The sequence below is a fragment of the Excalfactoria chinensis genome, chromosome 3 (assembly GCF_039878825.1).
Source record: "Excalfactoria chinensis isolate bCotChi1 chromosome 3, bCotChi1.hap2, whole genome shotgun sequence".
Taxonomy (NCBI): domain Eukaryota; kingdom Metazoa; phylum Chordata; class Aves; order Galliformes; family Phasianidae; genus Excalfactoria; species Excalfactoria chinensis.
The window spans coordinates 26,755,296-26,775,784 of NC_092827.1; the positions used below are offsets into that span (position 1 = coordinate 26,755,296).

Consider the following 20,489-nt stretch of genomic DNA (forward strand, 5'->3'; position numbering starts at 1 on the left):
CTGCAAGGATGTAGAGCAAAAGCAAATGTAAGTGTCATACAAATCTTATTTAAAGCGAAGGCCTTGACAAGCTTTCGTCATCGACATCAAGTGTTAAGTAACAAAAACTTTAACTAGTTTCCTTGCTGCCTATTTATATGCACATAGTCCAAAGGATTGAGAGTGGCTTGTTGAGGTGTAAAACAGCCACCTTCCCTTTGACAATGAATATAAAAATATAAGGCCATGTTCTTGTGTGTTGTACTGCTCTCACCTCTTTGCTCTTTGTAAGTTGGGATGCTCAGTAAGTGTGGGCAGCACCTCTGCTGCAGCCAAAGGAATGTTTCTGTGTTAACCTGCTGTTCCCGTAGGCTGAACAAGTAGTGGTGGAATGGTGAAGGGGAGGAAACTTAAACCTTGGGCTTCCTGGAACAAATGTACTTTGGCTTGTGTTTTCTTCTATGATGCACTAAACCAGCTTCAGCATTGTCACTGCTGTTGTTATTGTTGCCTGAAGAGCTAGATTAGCTGTACCCACAAAAACTATGAGTAGCATGTTAGGGTACTAACCTGGTAAGTTAGTACCCTGACATAAGTTAGTTTAGGGTACAGTGGTTAGGCTGCAGTTGGACTTGATGATCTTCAAGGTCTTTTCCAACCTGGGTAATTCTATGATTCTAAGTTGCAGCTACATTAGTTACATTAACAGGGAGCAGCGGCAATGCTGGCAATTTTTATTGCTGCCTTCTTGATCTACTTTCTAAGAAGAGCATTTTGCCCAAAACAAGCTGTGGGAGCAGGGAGGAAAGAGGTGTAAGGGTCACGTTAAAGACATACAAGGAACTGGTCCAGTTTAAATAATACGGAGAGTCATCTTTTTCTTTAAGGTAACTGAATTAGCAGCTATATATATATATATATATATATATATATAGCAGCTATATATATATATATATATATATATGACTACATATGCACAATAAACCTGATGTGCTTTTATTTGGTATTGGTTATTTTAATGGTTATTTAAATTGTTAACATCCTAGAGAAGATTGCCAAATGTTCTATTAAGAACTGAAAGTTAAGTCTAATCAATAGACAGTGTAGAAAAGTTCAGATGAAACAAACAAGATTTTCATCTTTGAGGTAGTAATCTGTCTTTGGAAAAGGACTAAGTGTTTTCTTGGGTGTACTTAGACAGTGTTTCAGAGACTGCCTGGACTGCTGGAACAGTTGTAAACTCATCAGTTATTTTCAGGATAAGTTCAAGTCCTGTGACTTGTTTCCTAGCATTATCTTTAGCTAATGATGAAAGAGACTGAATGCATTTTTAAGCAGTGAAGTTGCCCGTCTCTTAAATGACTGAAGAAGTTACTTGAAGTGGGTTTTGTATCAGGAATGGTACACCGAAAGCAGTGCAGCAAGCTGCTGACGAGCAGCTCAGTTGTTCTGGTGAGAAGCTTCTATTCAAATAACTTTCAAAAGAAGTGTATTAAAACTTATATCAAACAACATTTCATGCTAACAGTGGCCAACTGGAGTTGCACTGGATGACGGCTGTTCTTGTCAGTCAAAGTAGCTTTGCTACAGACGTGGAATGTTTTGCAGAGTGTTGAGCAAAGCCAACATAAAGTATACATTCAAGGACATCAGTTGCTGCTGCTTTGCTTTTGACCTTGGAGTTCTTTTTGTTCACAGGCTGTCATATTGCATATTCAACCAGAGCTTTGAAGCCCATGCAGAAGAATTTTGTAACTTCTTCTATCTGCTTCTTACCGTGGCCATAATTGGCTTGTATTAATTTTTATTTGAAATTAAGTTATTTCGTAAATAAAATTAATGAACATTTGAGAATAAGCAAAACTGTTCTTTTCCAAGAGAACAGTAACTATGGTATGTTATGATTTCAGTGTTTGCTAACAAAATTTTAGGCTAGCAATCTTCATCCCAAATTATTCTAGTAGACATCAATCATGTAGAGCCCCTGTTCTGATCATGTCTGATCAAAGTAGAACATATGCATATGGGATATGATAGCTGAAGAAGTCTGAGGAGTAGGGAACTAGGCAGTTGGCCTAAAGGGCAGTGCCTAGCTGAGAGACTGATGGGTGTGTAGTTCAATAAGCCCTGCCGTGTTTGAAAATAAGTAAAGTTATAGTGGCAGTGTGAACAGCATGAAGGGCAAAAATATGGTACATAGATACTACAGATAAGTGTCTTCTGTCACTGTAGGAACACGGTGAGAACTGGCTTTGTTCCTTATCACCTGAGGGTGAGCCATCCGGTTTTTCTCCATATTGGTCAGGCTGTTGGGTGCACAAGACCTTACTGTACTTGTTTTTAAATTCTCATGTCTATATTAAGCACCTGCGTAAACAAAGTTATGTTATCTATAATGGGGTAGCGAAGGAAGTATGTAGAGTAAGTTTTTTGCTAAAAGTAAATTAGTATGTTGAGGCAGTTGACCTGCAAAACTCCATTCTAGAACACTAAAATTAGAGTACTGTGTGTTGATAGTGGGATTTTCCTGTGCTATGCTATGTATGTCGTCCTTGGTGGGGTGGGGGAAATGATAGTTCAAGAGGTTGCTGGCTTTTGTGCTGCCCTAAGATGTGTATTGAAAATCGCTTTAGTGTTAGTTCTTACCTAACAAGAGTTACTTTCTCCATTGAAGTGTGGCTTGTCAAGCGTTAGTTTCAGTGAGTGATTGTTAGCTCTCTTGACCCCTGAAACCTAACTTTATGATGGTAGCAATTACTTCTAAAGCTGCCAGTCATCTTAATACTTATGGTCTTAAAGGTCAAGCAGTGGACATAATGTAGTCTGACTTGCTGGGATCATGAACAAGACAAATCAAAAACAAAGTGTCTACCCAAAACATGGCTAGTAAGTGGAAAGCCTTTTGCAGTAAAGACAGGGCTGTGTAAATGCGTGTTGGGATTTTGTGCAGCCATTCCAAAGAATGGAGGCTAACTGAAACCATTTCTTTCTTCCTTGTTTTTGCTAATACTGAACAGTGCTTGTGCATTGCCAAGACTTCTCCCTTCCTGTCTTCCTCTCAAGTGAGAGGGTTGAATGGACAAGAAACTGAGAGGAGACACAACTGCTATTCCATACCGGTGTTGTGTTGAGCGTTAAAAGTTCAAGGATGAGAGGAGGAAACAGGGATGTTAATGTTCATGGTATTGCTTTCCAAAGCAGCTGTTATGCGTACTGAAGCCCTGCTTTCTAGCAGGCAGCTAGTCATCTACCTCCTGATAGGAAGAAATGAGTAAATCCCTCTTCATGCTTTGCTTGTGCGCACAGCTTGGATTTCACCTTCTAAACTGTCATTATCTATAAGTTTTCTCACTTACTCTCTACCTTCTTTCCGTATCACAGAAGAGTGAGTAAGCAGCCCTGTGTTAGGCTGTCTGTTGTGGCTTGACTCCAGCCAGTCTGAAGTTAAAGATGGGGAAAGGAGACCTGATTTTCTAGGTCCAAGGAAAGTATTTATATGCCGTGTTAATTATTGTAATACAAAGTGCTGCAGTTATGGTAGTGGTCTGGATGTGCATCTGTCCTACCAAGAGGGAAGATAATTGCTCTAAACACTTTCCATCTTTTTCAGTGTGCTTTCGTGCTTCTGACAGTTATTATTTAATCACTTTATTCCTTAGTGTTCAGAACTTGATGGAGTTTAAAGCAATGCCTTTAAGACTGGTGGAGTTGAGAGGTGGGCTAAAAAAATGATAAGCAAGAGCTATAGAATCACAGAATATCTTGAGTTAGAAAGGACCCATAAGGATCACTGAGTACAACTCCTGCTCCTCACAGCATCACCCACAATCAAACCCTTTGTCTGAGAGTGTTGTCCAAATGCTGATTGAATTCCGGCAGCTCAGGGCCATGCCTACTGCCTGGGCAGCCTGTTCCAAGGCCTGACCACCACTAGTGCAGAACTTGTCCCTAACCCCCAACTGCCCCTCCCTTGGTACAGCTCCATGCTGTTCCCTCAGGCCCTGTTGCTACCACAGATCAGAGCTCAGAGCTGCCCCTCTGCTCCCTCTGAGGAGCTACAGCCACCATGAGGCCTCCCTTCATCTCCTCTGCTCCGGACTGAGCACACACAGGGACCTCAGCTGTTTCTCATGCATCTTCTTTTCCAGACCCTCACCATCTTTGTAGTTCTCCATTGAATTCTCTCTGATGTTTTTATGTCATTCTCATATTGTGCCCAAACTTCCACACGGTGCTCAAGCTGAGGCCGCACAGTGCAGAGCAGAGGCTCTGCAGAGAGAAGACAACCCCTCGCCCTGCTGGCAGTGCTGGGTCTGATGCACCCCAGGGTCCAGTTGGGCTGCCAGGGCACAGTGTTGCCTCATGTTCAGCTTGTCAACCAGAATCCCCAGATCCCTTTCTGTGAAACTGCTTTCCAGTCTCAGGAAAGTACATGTATCCATGGTTGCTCTGTCCCAGGTGCATAGTGCAACACTTGGTCTTGGTAAAACTTCATGCAGTTGGTGATTGCCCAGCCCTCTATTTTGTCAAGATCTCTCTACAAGGTATCTCTACTCCCTCAAGGGAGTCAACAGCTCCTCCTAACTTAGTATCATCTACAAATTTACTTGATATGTGTTTTAGTCTTGCATCAGATCACTCATAAAAAAAATAAAGAGAATCTTAAAGAGCATTTGACTTGAAATTACTACAGTCAAATAACCCAAGTAGAGCTAGACTTGATTCTCTTACAGGTGTGTTTGGGATTTCAGGTTCATAAATCGTCTGGATGCTGGAATACATCTTGGTATTTTGATCATTTGACTTTAAAAATGCCTGTATAATTGTTCCCTAACAGCTTGCAAGCTAGTGTTTTGTAGTCCATGCATATATGGGTATTAAAGGATTTGTTTCATTAATATTACTCTGCATTTAATTTCAAGCCAGTTGCAGATGCTTTTCTTAGGAGGTTTTTAATTGGAGGGAAAGGGATATCTTCTACTGATACCGCCGCTTGCAACACCAGAGGGCCCGGGTTCGAATCCCCATTGTGGCGCAAGGGGAAAAACTGCCGCTCTGCTACACTAGAGGGCTCGAATCCCAGGAGTTGGACTTGATGATCTCTAAGGTCCCTTCCAACTCGCACGATACTATGATACTATGATACTGATTTTTTTTTTATTTTTTTTTTTATTTTTTTTTTCCCTGGTCTTTGCATTTGATGCATAGCAATAAAGTTATTCGAAGTGTAAGAGAAATCTTACTGCTACTCATAAGCCAACTTCTGAAAGTTTCTTTAGGGTGTGTTTCCCAGCTAACTGAAATGTTATACGATACCACTTTTAAGTAGAAAGTCATAAATAAAATGGTTGACCACATTAGCAGTAATTAGATGTCTTGGAGAAAGTATTGTCAGCCTTTATTCAGATGTCCTTTTGCTTAGAATAGAATAATGTCAAAGAAAATCTTCACAGAATATGGAATTTTGAAATTAACTAATATATTTCCATGTTTCCCTTAGGTCCACGATGGGCTTCATGGAACACTGGTGTTTTTATTTGCATCAGATGTGCTGGAATACATCGAAATCTTGGAGTCCATATATCAAGGGTCAAATCTGTCAACTTGGACCAGTGGACACCAGAGCAAATACAGGTAAAATGCTGGTGTGCTCTCAAATTGGAAGAAATTCTAGGAATATTTGTGAAAGGATTGCATTTATCATGTTTTACAAGCAGATTATAGAGACAGGAGATATACGGTGATTTTCAAATGTTTTAGGGTGACTGTTCAGCAAGATAACTTAATACCTCTGCACAGACAAGAAAATTACATGATCAAAAAAAAGATACCTGTGGTTTTTAGGAGATGTATTTAAGAGTATTTTACCTTTCCTTCCTTTTAATCTTTCAAATGTGATTCTATATTAATAAAGTATTGCACAGACTGTCTTCTGACAGTGTATGTCCTTTATAAATAGTGCAAGAGATTTTTCAGGTTTCATTCCATGGGACTGAACAGATTTTAGTCAGCTATAACCTATTCACAAATACCTAATTATATTATTTAAACCGTTTTGTGAATAATTTTGAACTCCTCCCAAGTGTGGGATCAGAAATACTCATGTTCATAAGAATCTTTGGTATGCTGAATGAGTTTGAGAAGCTGAAGCTCATTAAGTGCAATAATTGCGGGACATTAAAGTCCTTTTAAACCTGCAGCATCATTTAATCACACCTTTATCATACTGACTGCATCTAGTAGATATTTGGAAGTATCCAAGGGTAATGAACTAACTTTTCTACATTTCCTTAGTGCATGCAAGAAATGGGAAATACTAAAGCAAGACTACTCTATGAAGCAAATCTACCGGAGAACTTTCGAAGACCTCAAACAGATCAGTATCCTTTTTGCTTTAGTTTTCACGTTGAAATTATTTTAAGTGCAATCTAGATGTTATTACTATTTCAAGAAAATTCTCCATTTGGCAACTCATTATTTCATTGATATTGGCATGTATGAAAAAGCAGTAGAAATTGGGAACAGTTCAGAAAAGGTTTAAATTGCTTCAGTTATAGCAAATCTACTTTGCGATGAGATTTGGCAAGCCTCATTTATTTTTACTGTCAAAGAAGTGACTGCATAAATTCCATATATGTAGGAAGTTGGAGTGATACCAGAGAGCTCTCAATTCTGTCCTTGTCTTGAATAACTGCCAGCTAAAGTTAGAAGAATTTGAACAGGATATAATAAGCTGAATCGTGATGTAAAATAAGTCACTGGATCTTACGCAAGTGAAGTACAGATTTCTTCCTCCAGATTAAGTGTATGGTTTTCTGAAGTTGAAGTGTATGCACTCTGTGAACTGTATGAGCACGGATGATTAGCATGGGAATTTCTGAATAAACCAGACATCTCTGTCAGTTGCCAGTTGTGCTGGTGTGTGTTTATCACCAGGTATCTGGAAGAGGAACGGCTGGAGTAAAAATTATCTGTCACAAATAATTCATTTTCTTCAAAAATAATACTTCTTGAATGTACAGAATCCATTGTAAAACTGATAATAGTATTAATTTAGATTTGTTTTAATTTCTGATTTAGTGATGGTATTTCACACGTAGGATTTGCTTCACTTAGTCTTATTGGAACTCTTCATTATAATGAGATCTTAAACCTTACTGTTAAGCAAGCTGAATCTTTTCCTTGCTCTCTTAAGTCTAATACAGCCTATGGAGGCTCATAAACTGACTTAGTTTTAACTGGATATGAATTTTCTTCATCTCTATAGAAAAGCAATTATGGTTCTTCTGTTTATTAGATAGTATGCTTGACATGATATGTATCAAGAGATTTTCTTTTGAATGGTTATGGGCTTAATGATAATGTGCATTTGAGTAAAACCGATGTGTTTCTGATATTCCAGTAGCTTTTGAGTTAAATGTACCTAGGCATAATTAAAACAAACAAACTTTGAACTACATAGCACAGTAATTTTCCAGCTGTAATACTGTAAGACTTAATATCCGTCATAAGACTGAAATGCTTAAGTTAAAACTTACTTAAGACTTGACCTCGAGGATTTTGTACTGCAGCTAACTTCAATGTAGTGGTGTTATTACAGGAGAACTAATAATGCTATGCTTGAAGCTTTTGCTTTGAGTAAAGCCAAAAGTAGTGCTGTTGCACATTAAATCTCAGGCAACTGAGAAAACAACCACTTTTGCCTTTTCAGGCTTATTTAAAACTTTTTGTTGACACTGGAGATAATTGTATAGTCTTCTATAAGTTTCTTAGTGGTGACTTGTGAAATTAAATAAATTCAGTTTACCATGTCCTCTTTATCAAAAAATACAGTACCAGGAATAAGGATGCTGACATTTTGTTTTGTCTCTCTTCCCTTCAATTTTGGCAGCTGCACAGCTGCTTGACGCTGGTGACAAGCTGCTGCAATACGGGCTTCTTTTTGCCATTTGTTTTTGATCTTTTGTATCATTACAAAATCATCATTGTCTTACAAGTATTCTGCTTGTGAACATTCGTAATATTGTGAATCATCTTTTGGGTGAACTGTGAAAACCCACTGCTATATGTTGATTGAATTGGTATGTATTATTCCACGTTAGCATTCATCTTCCTGTAGTACTAGAATGTACTCATGCTGCTGCTTTCGAGGGAGCTGAATGGAGACATGGAGTAACTTAGAGGAAGGAAGTCTTTGATAACCCAGTCGCTTCTACTTCTCGATCGCAAGATTGGTTTCTGGCCATGTTTTCATCTTCTCTTGTGCCTGGCAGGAGGTTCTGGCCTGGAAGCTGGCTCTGAGGATCATCTTGATGTTTTGTATGTGGGCACTAGTTTCCTCCTGTTTGAAAGTGATTTTGTTCCAATAGCGAGTTAAATCTTTTCTTTTGGTCTCTTCATTTTGTTTTTATTTTATTTTATTTTTATTTATTTTTTTTTTTTTTGCCTCCGAAATCAGATTTGGCATCTGTTTTAGATTCTGCTTAATAAGAGCTTAGGAGGTTACTGACCAAAGGAAACTTCGTCATGGTTCAAACATTCACGTGGGTTACCTTGAATAAAGGTGTGTCTTTCAAAATACATAACAAATACCCCAGGGCAATAGCATCCGGAAAGACACCTTGTGAAAATACTTCTTAAATTCAGGCTTCATAACTGCCCCAAATATCAAGTGTTCATCCTGGGAATCTCTCTCTTGTCCTCATGCTTAGTTTATGCAGTGCAACAAGTAATTCATAATGCAAATTGAAAGTAAAATTTCTGAGGTAGTTCTGTTTATTCTTAACTAGGTACCAAAAGTTACGGGTTCTGCATACTCCATTGCATATTCCATTCATCTGCAATTTGATTTTTACCTTGATTTTGGGCAAAATGTCAGTCCTCATGTGTAAAGAACCATGTGTATATAACTATCTTAATACTGGTATTTCAGAATACATGAGATACTCTTTAGAACGCAAATATATTTGAAAAGATGTATGCAAGCGTAGGGGGAACTGTGAGGTCAGGGCTTGAACTGGTGATTGAGCACCTGGTGAAGGGCTGTGGCTGACCCAGGGAGGGCAGGCACATTGTTTGACAGGAAGGGGTGGACCCAGGGCGGAGCCATGCCAGAGTCATATAAAGGCCAGCCACTAAAAGGAGAGTGTCTTTTGGGTCCAGGCTGCTTTCTGGGAAGGAGTGCTGTATTGCTAAAGAGCCACTTCAACAGCTGTGTGAGTTGCATTCTTCTTTCTGGATGTGACTACTGGCCTACCTGTGAATACTTCACTTGGTATTGCTAAGAACCTGTCAGTAGCAATTTTGCTTCTATGTAAGCAGAACAAAAAGAATGTTATTGCAGCTTTTTATGAAGCAGGTGTTTAGGTGGTACTTGCATACCATTTGAAACTAAGTGTTATTGTTGAAGATAAAATTTGATGTACTGAAGGAAGGAACCGGGTGTAGTGAGCTCACTGCTAATCTTAAGAGATTGTAAATGGAGCTAAGGTATTTTTCCCTTGACTGAAGGGAGAAAATGATCTGGAAGTTAAAAATGCAATGAACCTCAGCCTCCATAGTTTATAATTTAGAAATCAAATTTTCTAGTGATATTGCTGAACAGATTAGTTAAAATTTATTCTACATGTGCTGCGGAGTCGGCTTTAGTGAAGTTAAAATATTCACTGTTTTGGATGAGCTGCTTTATTGGGCTGAGATAATGCTTGAAGAAAATAGCTAGTGCCCCGTCGGCGTTTGAGCTGATGAGTTGTATGTTCTGGTTCCAGTGTTGCTATGCTTGCTGCTGTTTTCACCTTTGGTTCAGTGTACTATTGTCAGTATTGCTTTAGTTCCCGTTTACTTCTGCAGAGATGTTTGTGCAAGTCCTCTCTGCATATTGAAAAACAGACATACACATTTCTTCTGAAGAACAAGTGTATTTTCCAAGTTACGATGGCAAACTGTGCTTTAATTATTTGCTCTGTGAGTACCTTCGTTGCAAGTTTTTGCATTGCTGCAGCTTATAAATACTAACTGCAGATATCATGGCAGTGGTACACTTGGCTACTAGTATATCCTTCTGATACCGTTTCATTACGAGATTAAACTGATCAATCTTCTACATTTAAGAGGATTTTTGGATGATGAAGTAGCAGCTGTTTTCTGTGGAGTGATTTCTGTTTTACTGTTTTAAAATGATTGAGCGAGCAGAATCTTCTGCAGTTCTTTGATTTGAATAACTTGTCTGCTTTTTAGGTTACTCTTTTTGAACGCATGTTTTCCTTAAACCAGCTATTTCCAGAGCCGTGGAATTTTTCATCAGGGATAAGTATGAAAAGAAGAAGTATTACGATAAAAATGCAGCTAATGCCTTCAATGTAAGTAAGCAGTTTTGCTAAGAATTCTGTCACTTTTCTTACTTGAGAGTTACAAATATATAAACATTATACACGTTAGAATGCCATTTGTGGTTTAAAACTTTTTTGATACAGTGATAAATGCTTTCTTTTATCTCTTGAAATTTGAGTCTTACATCCTTCAAGTGCGACTTGCATTGTCTGTTACATTTATAACAACAAACCATTATGGCCCAAGAAATAGCTTTCTTCAGAACCTGTACATTGTGGTGTTGTGCTCTTTTAGTGATGAATAGTTTTTTAACAGTGTACTTGGGAGTTCTCTCTGTGTGTCTATTTCTGTGTTACGGGAATAAAATGGGATTACTGTTCCTCTTGTCTTTCTTTCCTTATTCTTTGTAGTACCTTGATGAGATTTGAAGGTGTTGTGTGGCCCTATTCTGTGGATCTTGCTACTCTGCTAAACACTAAAACCTTGCTTCCAGCGAGGTGAACTGTAACAACAAATGTGGTCAATAAGACATAATGGCTGTTCAATCAGATAGCTGTGCACTTGCCACAGTAAGCTGATGAATGACTACCTAGCAAAGCAGTTTAGAGTATGTAAGCCTTTCTTAGAATCACCAACGTTGGAAGAGGCCTCTAAGATCATCTAGTTCAACTGTCCACTTACCTCCAATGTTTCCCTACTAAACTGTGTCCCTTACTACAACATCTGAATGTTTCTTGAACACCTCCAGGGATGGTGACTCAGCTGCCTCTCTGGGCAAGCCTGTTCCAGCTGCCAGCTTCCCCGGAAGGATACTGTGGGAGACAGTACCAAAGGCTTCGGTGAAGTTTAGGTAGACTATGTCAAAAGCCCTTCCTTCACTCATCAGGCAGGTCACTCAATCACAAAAGGAGATCGTGTTGGTTAAGCAGCACCTATCATTCATGAACCCATGCTGCTTGGGCCTGATCCCCTGATTGTCCTGCTCGTGCTGTGTGATCTCGCTCAAGATGGTTTTAATGAAGTTTGGAGTCTTACAGTTTTGTTATTTATACAGTTGTTTATGGGGTACATAAAGAATCTAGTTCATACTTCTTAATTTTTATATAAATATATGTATGCTTAAACTCTTATACGTCTGCATTCTTTAAGTATGGCCTAACACAAAACTTATTAGTGAACTTTGTTAGAGAATGAGTATCAGGATGGGAGAAGATACTGGACATTTATCCTGCCTTTGCCATTTGAGGAAGTGGGTCTTTGAAGGCTATTTTTATTTGAGAAGGTTTAGAACAGCCTGCAAACTAGAAAAGTTAATTTAATTAAGCTCTGTTGAAGCAGAGAGAAGGTTGCTTCATTTGAAGTATGGTTTACTGCTGTTTGCTTTGATTCTGAAGAAGAAAATGGGAACAAATCATTTAAAATTATACATACTTAAAAGACTTGCAAGGTCATCTTAAACAGCGAGCCTAGCTGTTTAGTGTGACAATCTACTTCTGCTTTAGTATATTTGAACGAGTAATCAGATTTTGCTTACTGTACTGCAGACTAATATAAATGGTTTATTTGTCATAGCATTAAGAATAGCATCCGGACAAGCTGGAGAGATGAATGTTACTGCTGTGCAGTGTTTTATTTCATCCTGCCCGGGCTTTTCTTTCATTGACTTTAGTAAATTGCATAATTCGTCTGATACAGGAATACAATCTGATTATGAAATACTTAATAGATGAGCCCTGCAAATTCACACAAGTGTGGTGCTTGCCTCCCAACCTGCTACTTGTTTTCATTGACTCTCCTTGGCTCTCAGCCCTGCTCTTGTGCACTTGTATTTCTCTGGTGTTCTGTGGTTATCTTTTGAGCAAACCTTGGACTGACAGGAAAGAGGGAGAAAAGGTGGAGATGGGTATTCTTTTGGCATGTCCAATATGCTTCTGTTCTTCTGGATATATAAGACAGTGAAGAAGCAAGTGACAGAACAGGGCTCAGTGGACACAAGTTGTAGCATAAGAAGTTCCTGCTGTACATGAGGAAAAACACTTTCACTGTGAGGGGTGATGAGGTGTTGGATAGTCTGCCCAGAGAGATTGTGGAGTCTCCTTCTCTGGGGGTATTCAACAGTTAGTTGGACACCTTCCCATGCAACCTACTGTAGGGAACCTGTTTTAGCAGGGGAATTGGACTTTATGATCTCTAGAGATCCGTTCCAACCCCTGTGATTCTGTGCTGTGTGTTTATCTATATGTATGTGCTGTCATTTATATGAACAAGTAAAACAGGTCCAAAATCAGGCTGACTAGGCCTCAGGGTTGCTTTCCTTAATCATATAGTCATAGAATGGCCTGGGTTGAAAAGAACCTCAAAGATCATTGAGTTTCAAACCCCTTGCTATGTGTTGGCAAGCGCCAACTGCCAGACCAGGCTGCCCAGAGCTACATCCAACCTGGCCTTGAATGCCTCTAGGGATGGGGCATCCACAGACAGCCTCCTTGGGCAACCTGTTCCAGTGCGTCACCACCCTCTGTGTGAAGAACTTTCTCCTGATATCTAACCCAAATCCAGTAGTTTTGCTGAATTGGTACTGAAAACTTGAAGGGTGATGTTCCCAAATCTGGTCTTACTGTTCAAGGTGCTTGTGATAAAAGCTTAAAGTTGCATAAAAATTGTACTTTTTAATAAAATCTGTTCACTGCCATATGCTGTTTTTCATGGATTAATTTTGACAAGATCGTAAGCTTTTCAGGTTTGTCTCACAGTGCCATGTCTGTGTTAATGTATTCTGCCTCTTGGAGTCAGGAGCGTATATGTCAAGTTCAGTTCTTGATTCTGCGATGCTCAGGATTCTTGTATGAAAATGCTGATTAGACAAGGTATCTTTTCTGACAACTCTGCTGTAATGCTGAATTTAGTTTTGAGAGGCCCTTATTGTGATAACAAAGTTATCCATTGGCCAGCCCAGTAGGGCTTTCAAATACGCAGGATCAAAATAAGCGCATATGAAAAGTAAATTATGGGTTTTTTTTGTTTTTTTTTGTGTTTTTTTTATCATGAAAACTGAAAAGCAATGCAGGATAAAGCTACAGCACTACATTTTATTGGCAAGTTACTTTTTAAACAGTATAATTTCTTTCAGCAGAAATCAAGTAGGCTCAGCATTGTAAGTTTTTCTTATTTCTGACTTTAAAATATTATTTAAAATGCATGGATTTCAATTTTCCATACAGGGAGTATGTGGAATGCTGATTTTGTATCAATGCTCAGAACTAAGTAAGTGGTATAATTTACTCAGCTCTTTGAAGTTGGATTACCAGTACACAGTTGCTTGCTTTCTTGCTCAGGAACAGTATAGGCTTGAGAATTCGGAGCCTGACATCATTTTGAACTGTGGAATGTGTGGTTTTGGGGGGTGGTGGTACTGGTTTTGTTTTGCTCAGCACTGGGGCACAACCTAATGTCCATTAAGGCTAATTCTAAACTACAGTCTTGAGCTTTTTTTCTTGAGGAAAATCTCAGAATGCTGCATGAATGGTAGACCCTGGTTGTCAAAGTGAGGCCCTATATCAGGTTAGGGATGTAAGGAGCTTCACTAAAGCAACTGTGCTAAGCTTGTTCCTTTTCCTAAGTTTACTTTATGTGTACTTCAGGCGAAACCTAAAATCAGTAAATCTCTAGTTCAAAATAAGCAGTGCAACTTGGATAAATCAGGGCAGGGGGGAAGGGGGGGAGAAATGCCAGAAAAAAAAAAATCTTGAGAAAAATCCAGTTAAAAATCAGTCTGATAATTTCAGGAATGAGGTGATGTGGGTGTTTTATGAGAGCCTTTCATATTTTTTTTTAACATTTAAACTTGAAACATTCTAACAATTCAGAAGTTTGAACCTTTGTGTTTGCTGCTTCATTATACTGTAATACTAGGAGAAAAAGATTCAGATAAAATGTCTGATGTTGCATTTGTTATTTTCAGATTTTAGGTCAGCAGGTGGTGACCAGCAGCCACAGAATGAGGCTGTAACTTCTGTAAGTGCCAGACAGCCCATTTATATCAAGCTTGATAAGCAGAAGCATCTTTTTTCTTTATTTTTAAATAAAGGTATAGTTTAGGGAAATGTAATCCTCAAGAAAGCCCTTTAGGGCAGACATGTTTTTTACTCACAGAAGCAATTAGCTTTTAGCCAGCCTGAAGAATGGAAGCTTGTAACTTCTGCAAGTATCATACAGCTGTAATAATCTGTAAGTACTTAAATACAATAATAGGGTTCTGATTAATGGCTATGACTTTACAGACAGCTATCTGGTATTACGTTTAGGAAAATGTATGCTTATTATCAAAGTGCATTCCACTTAAGCAGTGTAGCCTGTGACAGAAGTAGTGTTTCTTAGGCCAGTGCCTATCATAATTCTCTTAAAACATCAGTAAGAGATGCACTGGTGTAAAAGACAAATGCTCCTTTCTTAGAAAGTAATTTGCAGTCGTAGTGTGGTGAGACTTTGTTCTGTCAAAACTTCTCCCAGCTGACTGCTTAAGCCAAGTCTCCCAATCTGGCCAGCTGCTTTCCTGTTTTGCTTTGATACGATGTAATTCTGAAACATGCAGGACTTAGTGCTCAATATGCTTTCTTATGGATGCCTGAATTCGAAAAGAATTGAGGAACATTACAATTAAGGATGTGAAGCTGTGTGTTACTTGGGAGTGTATGTTATCTTCGTGCTGTGAAAACCACGTGTGACTTAGTATTGCTAATAGTGGGCATTTTTTCATACTGAATAGTGATCTTGAGAGCAGCATCAAGTCAACTGATTTGAAATACACCCAGCATAATATTGTCCTCCTAAAATTTATTTTCTGCCAAGCCCTCTTCTTATTTTTTTTATAGTAATATGTAAGCTGTGAAAAAAAGTATAGCATAAAATCTGTTAAAACAAAATCCACAAAATGAAGGGATTAAGGGTCTTTATGATCGTGATGCGTCTAAGATACAGTAGCATAAACATCTTGCTGTGCAGTATGCTTCGGTGTTTGACTTACAGCTTAGAGCTTCCATCACTTCTGTAGTCAGGCACCATGTGTCAGAGATACCAGGTAATTGTGTACGTTAAAACTTCTCGTGGGTGGTAATACAAAGCTGTTCAGGAATATCATTCCACTTCAGGTGTACTCCTGAGTTTCACTTTTAAGCATAGGCAAATCTTGTATTCATGTGTTGCTTTTGTATACAACTGTGCAAGAACTGAGTGCTAAAGCATGCAGAATAGTTCTTCCTCTTGCAATCGGGGTTGTGAAAGCTATTGCTTAGTAAGTCTGTTGTTCACTTTGGGTTTCCATTAAAATTTTTGTTCCTTGTTTTCTCCTGAAGCACTTTTCAAGCAGTACGGCCTGCAACTCCCCAGACACCTTTCCCCCAAGAATCTGAACCTGGATGCTTAAATAAATAACTTGAAGGACTTAATAGAATTGTTGTACTAAATATAAGCAGAGCAAATGAAAGTTTAATCAGAGACACATGGCGTATTCTGAGATAAGATATCAAACTCATTATTTTTAGAAGACTAGGCTGCCTTACAGAAGCTACCTCTTACAGAAGAGAAGGCTTGCATAGTTGTAAAGCTGGGTATAGAGAGGGGAGTCCCAAGTGGTAGAATACTGGATGGGCTAAGCAGATGGCTGGTTTAACACCCTCAAATTTTAGGGTTTTTTCTGCTTTTCCTCTCACCAGATCTTATCACAATTGCAACAGTTATTTTGTTTCTTTCCTTGCTGTTTTTGTCTGGCATATGTTGTTATGCCTCTGGATAACTTTTTCTCTTACTTTGTCGGACTACTTCCAAGAAAGCTGTAGATATGTGCAGTGATGCAGAGCCAGAAGAAAGTTGATGAGAATTCCAGCTGAAGACTGTAGTTATCACAACCTGCATGCTTGTTGTGCAAGGGCATTTTTTATTTATTAACTTTATTTCTTTTAGCAATATTTTCATTGTTGAAGCTATGGCAAATCAAGCTATTCTTGCCTTTTAGTTCAGGTTCTCTTTCCCTTTTTTTTTAACCTTTATTGAAAAAAAACATGTTTACCATAGACTTTCTACCCCTATCAGCTGATGTATGAGATGTATAATGACTTGAAAATGCAATGTATGCAGTTCATTAGTAGAACTTAATGTGGAAAAGTATCCTAATTTATTTAAAGCTAATGATTTTTTTTTTTTTAGTTGAGCTATCACAAGTTTTGATTCTTATAAAACATTGGTATGATACTAAAAAGACATAATGTACAGCCTAGTCTGAAAACAGGAGGAGTGTGTTTTTCTATAATCTATTCAGAATATTACAAGAAATGTTAGAGGGCAGACTGTTTTACCCTGAGAAAGAGGGCACACTTAAAGCATTAGAATCATAGAATTACTCAGGATGGAAAAGACCTTGAAGATCATCAAGTCCAACCGCAGCCTAACCAGTACCCTAACTCTAAAAACCCTCTGCTAAATCATATCCCTGAGCACCACATCTAAACAGCTCTTAAACACATCCAGTGATGGCGATTCAACCACCTCCCTGGGGAACCTACTCCAGTACTTAACTCCCCTTTCTGTAAAGAAGTGCTTCCTAATATCCAACCTAAACTTATCCTGCCATTTCTCCTCGTCCTGAACTTTTAACAGTTTTTTTTAACATTAACTTACTTTTGGGACAAAAGCACTTATTTGACAAGTGCACATTTTGGCCTTATTTCTTTCCTTTGATTCTCTGACCAATCTGAAGACAAAGTACTTGAATTCAGAACTGAAAATTAGGAGATAGCTTTCAGAGATTGCTTCCTAGTCTGGAAGAAGTTTGAAGATTAGTCTTAGAATACTAGTAATGTAGTTGTTAAACTTGTAAAGTTAGACTGCATTGCTTCTCCTTTGTATTTGTATCCTGAGAAACAAATAAGCATAATCTGCGTAACTAATGTGAAGACAATGTCTAGTTGTGTAGGAATACAAGTATAATCTTTCTCAAGGAAACAGTTTTGCTGATGCTAAAGCTGCTTCTCTTAATGTTTTTATCTAACTTTTGTCAAGCCTTTAATGTGTTTGTCACCCATGACAATATGGAATGACATCTGAGGTGGTAACAGTGGGTGGAATTTGCTTCTTGTTGAGGAAAAGCATTATGGAAGGTCAAAGCTCTTGGCTTAGTAAATATCTGAACAGAGCTAATGAATGTACATGCGTTGCATTTTTGTGCTGGGACAAGAGTTGTTTGCAATATTTGTTAAAATAATTCAATGCTATGACTATACATAGAAAGGTGAAGTGCTCAAAGGGTGACTTGGTTCGACTTCTCCCTTTGTTTAGTCTGGAAAGAAGGCAAACGATGTTCTGCATCTGTAAAATGTTGTTTAAAGGTTTTTCTGAAAGAAGTATTCATTTTGACGGATTATGTCTGCATTGAGTTCCAAGTACCTGTAATCAAATGCGTACAACTGATAAGGTAGAGGGCAAGTTGTTAATAAGGCCATGTCCTTAGATGCAGTGGCTGAGAGATCAAGTTTGAAGCCACCAACAACAGTGACCCTTATGTCATACATGTTATACGGAAAAGAAGTAGCTATCGGTTGTATCTAAAGATAGAAATTCTCACAAGCAATCTGCAATTTTTTTTTCTTTTTTTTTTTTTTTTTTTTTTTAAAAAACAACACAGCTTCTCAGAATGCATATGAAAACTGCATTGCGCACAGTGGATAGTGAATCAACTCAAGCTCATTCTAGGTACTTTCAGCCTCAGAAATAATGATCTGGCACCAACTATTCCACTGCATGTAGTGTGAATATATTATCATGCACTGATGGTAGTCAGAGAATAATAAACAAAATTTCTATATTTAAGAAAAAGTGTGAATTATGTATGAAGCAGAAGCTCTATGAAACTCTTTAAGTTCATGGAAAGCAAAGAATAATGGATCTACATTTTCTGTGCTTTAAAACACTATGTATAATTTAAGAGGGTTGAAATTAGACAGGCAACTGGATAAAATGTGATGTGAATTTAAAGATTGCGATGACACATTTTCCAGAAAGTTGCTTTAAAGGAGATTAGTGCAGCAACTGTGTTGTGTAAAATGTGCCACGTGGGCAATTTAAGATGTAAAGATTCAGGTATGATAGGATGGATGAAAAGCAGCTATACAGTAGCTAACATTGAGAAACATTCAGTCACTGTCTTGGAGAGATGTTACTGGTGGCTTAAAAAACAAACCAAACACCTCTCCCAATAATTCAAGAACCATAGTGTTTTTCCTAAGTGGTCTATGGAAAAAAATTGAATCAAGTAATAAATATATTTGAAATACATTAATAAAGATGAGCATTAAAAAGTAGTGAAATAACACCATACAAGAACTGTGATTTGAGGGCAAGGATAGTGAAAGTGGGATAAAATTATTTGTGTGATCATGCTGGTGGAATGAGTTAAATTAAGAATCACAAGATAGCTAAGAGGAACCCTTAGAGATGATCCAACCTGCTCAAAGCAGGTCAGCTAGAACAGTCTACTTAGAGCTGTGTTCACTGGGGTTTTGAGGATCTCTAGGGGTGGAGACTCCACAACTTCTCATGGCAACTTGTAAGGGTTGTTGAATATTGGAACGTTTACCAAGTTCAGTGGAATTTCCTTTGATTCAATTTGATCAATATATCTTGGTTGCTTTACTGAATACCTGAGTACCACATGCAACAGTTTGCTTCAATCTTCCTAGTTCGGTGCTACCATGTACTTATTGAACACATGAGAATATTTTTTCCTCCCTATTCCTTTCCTTCTCCTTCTTTAGCTTTCTCTCCTCCACACTAAACAGTCTCAACTCCCTAAGCCTCTCCATGCCTGAATGATGCTTCAATCCCTTAATTCTTTTAGAATTCTTTTGTTGGACTTGTTCCTGCCAGCCCATGTCTGTCTCATGCTGGGAAACCCAGAACTGGACATGTTACTGACACACATCCAGCTTGTCCTCCAGGACCTCTGGGTTCTCTTTTGCAGAGCTTCTTTCTAGCCATTTGACCCCCAGCCTGGATTGACGGATGAAGTTTTTCTTCCCCAGATGCAGGACTTGATGCTCCTCTTTGAATTCCATGTGTTTCCTGTTGGGCTGTCCTGCCAGTGTTGCTTTGAATGGCAACATGCCTGTGTACTGTATCTATTCCTCCTCCTGATTTTGTATCATCTTCATACTTGATGTGATGAACTGTCCCACTGTGCAAGTCATCAGTGAAGCAGTTAAGCAGACTTGGCCCCAGAATCAACACCTGAGTATACTGCTGCTGGCTTGCCTTCAACTTGGACTTTGCCCAGCAGTGATTCAGTGATTAATTTGATATAAGAAGCAGGGTCTTATTTTCCCCACTTCATAAGGAAGCAAGTACTTTCCGTGTGGAGTAAACATGGCTGGACTGACCTAATACAAGTTACTATATCAGTGCAGACAAAAATTCTGCCAAAGCTGAAATCCATACTGATGATTACCTGTTTAGGGTCAGTCGTGAAAATGATGTGTTATCCTGATATGCAGTGGAGCAGGTGTTGCCGTTTTGGAGAAGAAAGGTGTTCTGAAATGTTGGGAAGCTCTATTAAAGACAGTTTTCCTTGGAACAAATGCAGATAGGAAACATCTGTTAGGTTGAACAGAGGAAATGGAGAACACTTGAGTAAGAGATTAAAAGCGTCTGTTTATCCAGTGTCAGCCTTTAATTAAGCCATGGTAATTCTCTGTAGCATCCCAAGATGTGGATGTCTAAAGGAGAAGCTAAGTAACCCCCAAAAGAGTAGGCAATAATAAGTATGGATGCTGTTAGAGCTGGAAAATAAATGTAGCATCAAAATCAAGTGCTGTTGAAAAAAATCTCCCGGAGTATTCATTGTGTGTCTACTCAATGAAAATGTTATGAATGTCTATACTTATGTCTATACATCTGCACTCCCAGAGCGTGGTGGTGAATGGAGCTAAATCCAACCGGTGACTGGTCATGAGTGTTGTTCCCCAGGGGTTGGTACTGGGACCTGTCCTCTTCAGCATCTTTATTGACGATCTGGATGAGGGCATTGAGCGCACCCTCAGTAAGTGTGCAGATGGCACCAAGTTGGCTGGAAGTGTCAATCTGTTTGGGGGTAGTGAGGCCCTACAGAGGGATCTGGACAGGCTGGAGAGCTGGGC

The 20,489-nt window shown here is 38.7% G+C and overlaps 1 protein-coding gene across 2 annotated transcripts in view; it reads left to right on the top strand.

Annotated features, from left to right (window-relative positions):
* The window catches only part of SMAP1 (small ArfGAP 1), an 88,904-nt gene that overhangs the window by 18,774 nt on the left and 49,641 nt on the right, over positions 1 to 20,489 (top strand). For both annotated transcript variants that reach the window (XM_072330878.1, XM_072330877.1), the window contains exons 2-4: positions 5,480 to 5,613; positions 6,274 to 6,359; positions 10,262 to 10,337. In XM_072330878.1, the coding sequence (XP_072186979.1) occupies positions 5,480 to 5,613; positions 6,274 to 6,359; positions 10,262 to 10,337 (296 nt within the window). The remainder of the gene's footprint in view (positions 1 to 5,479; positions 5,614 to 6,273; positions 6,360 to 10,261; positions 10,338 to 20,489) is intronic.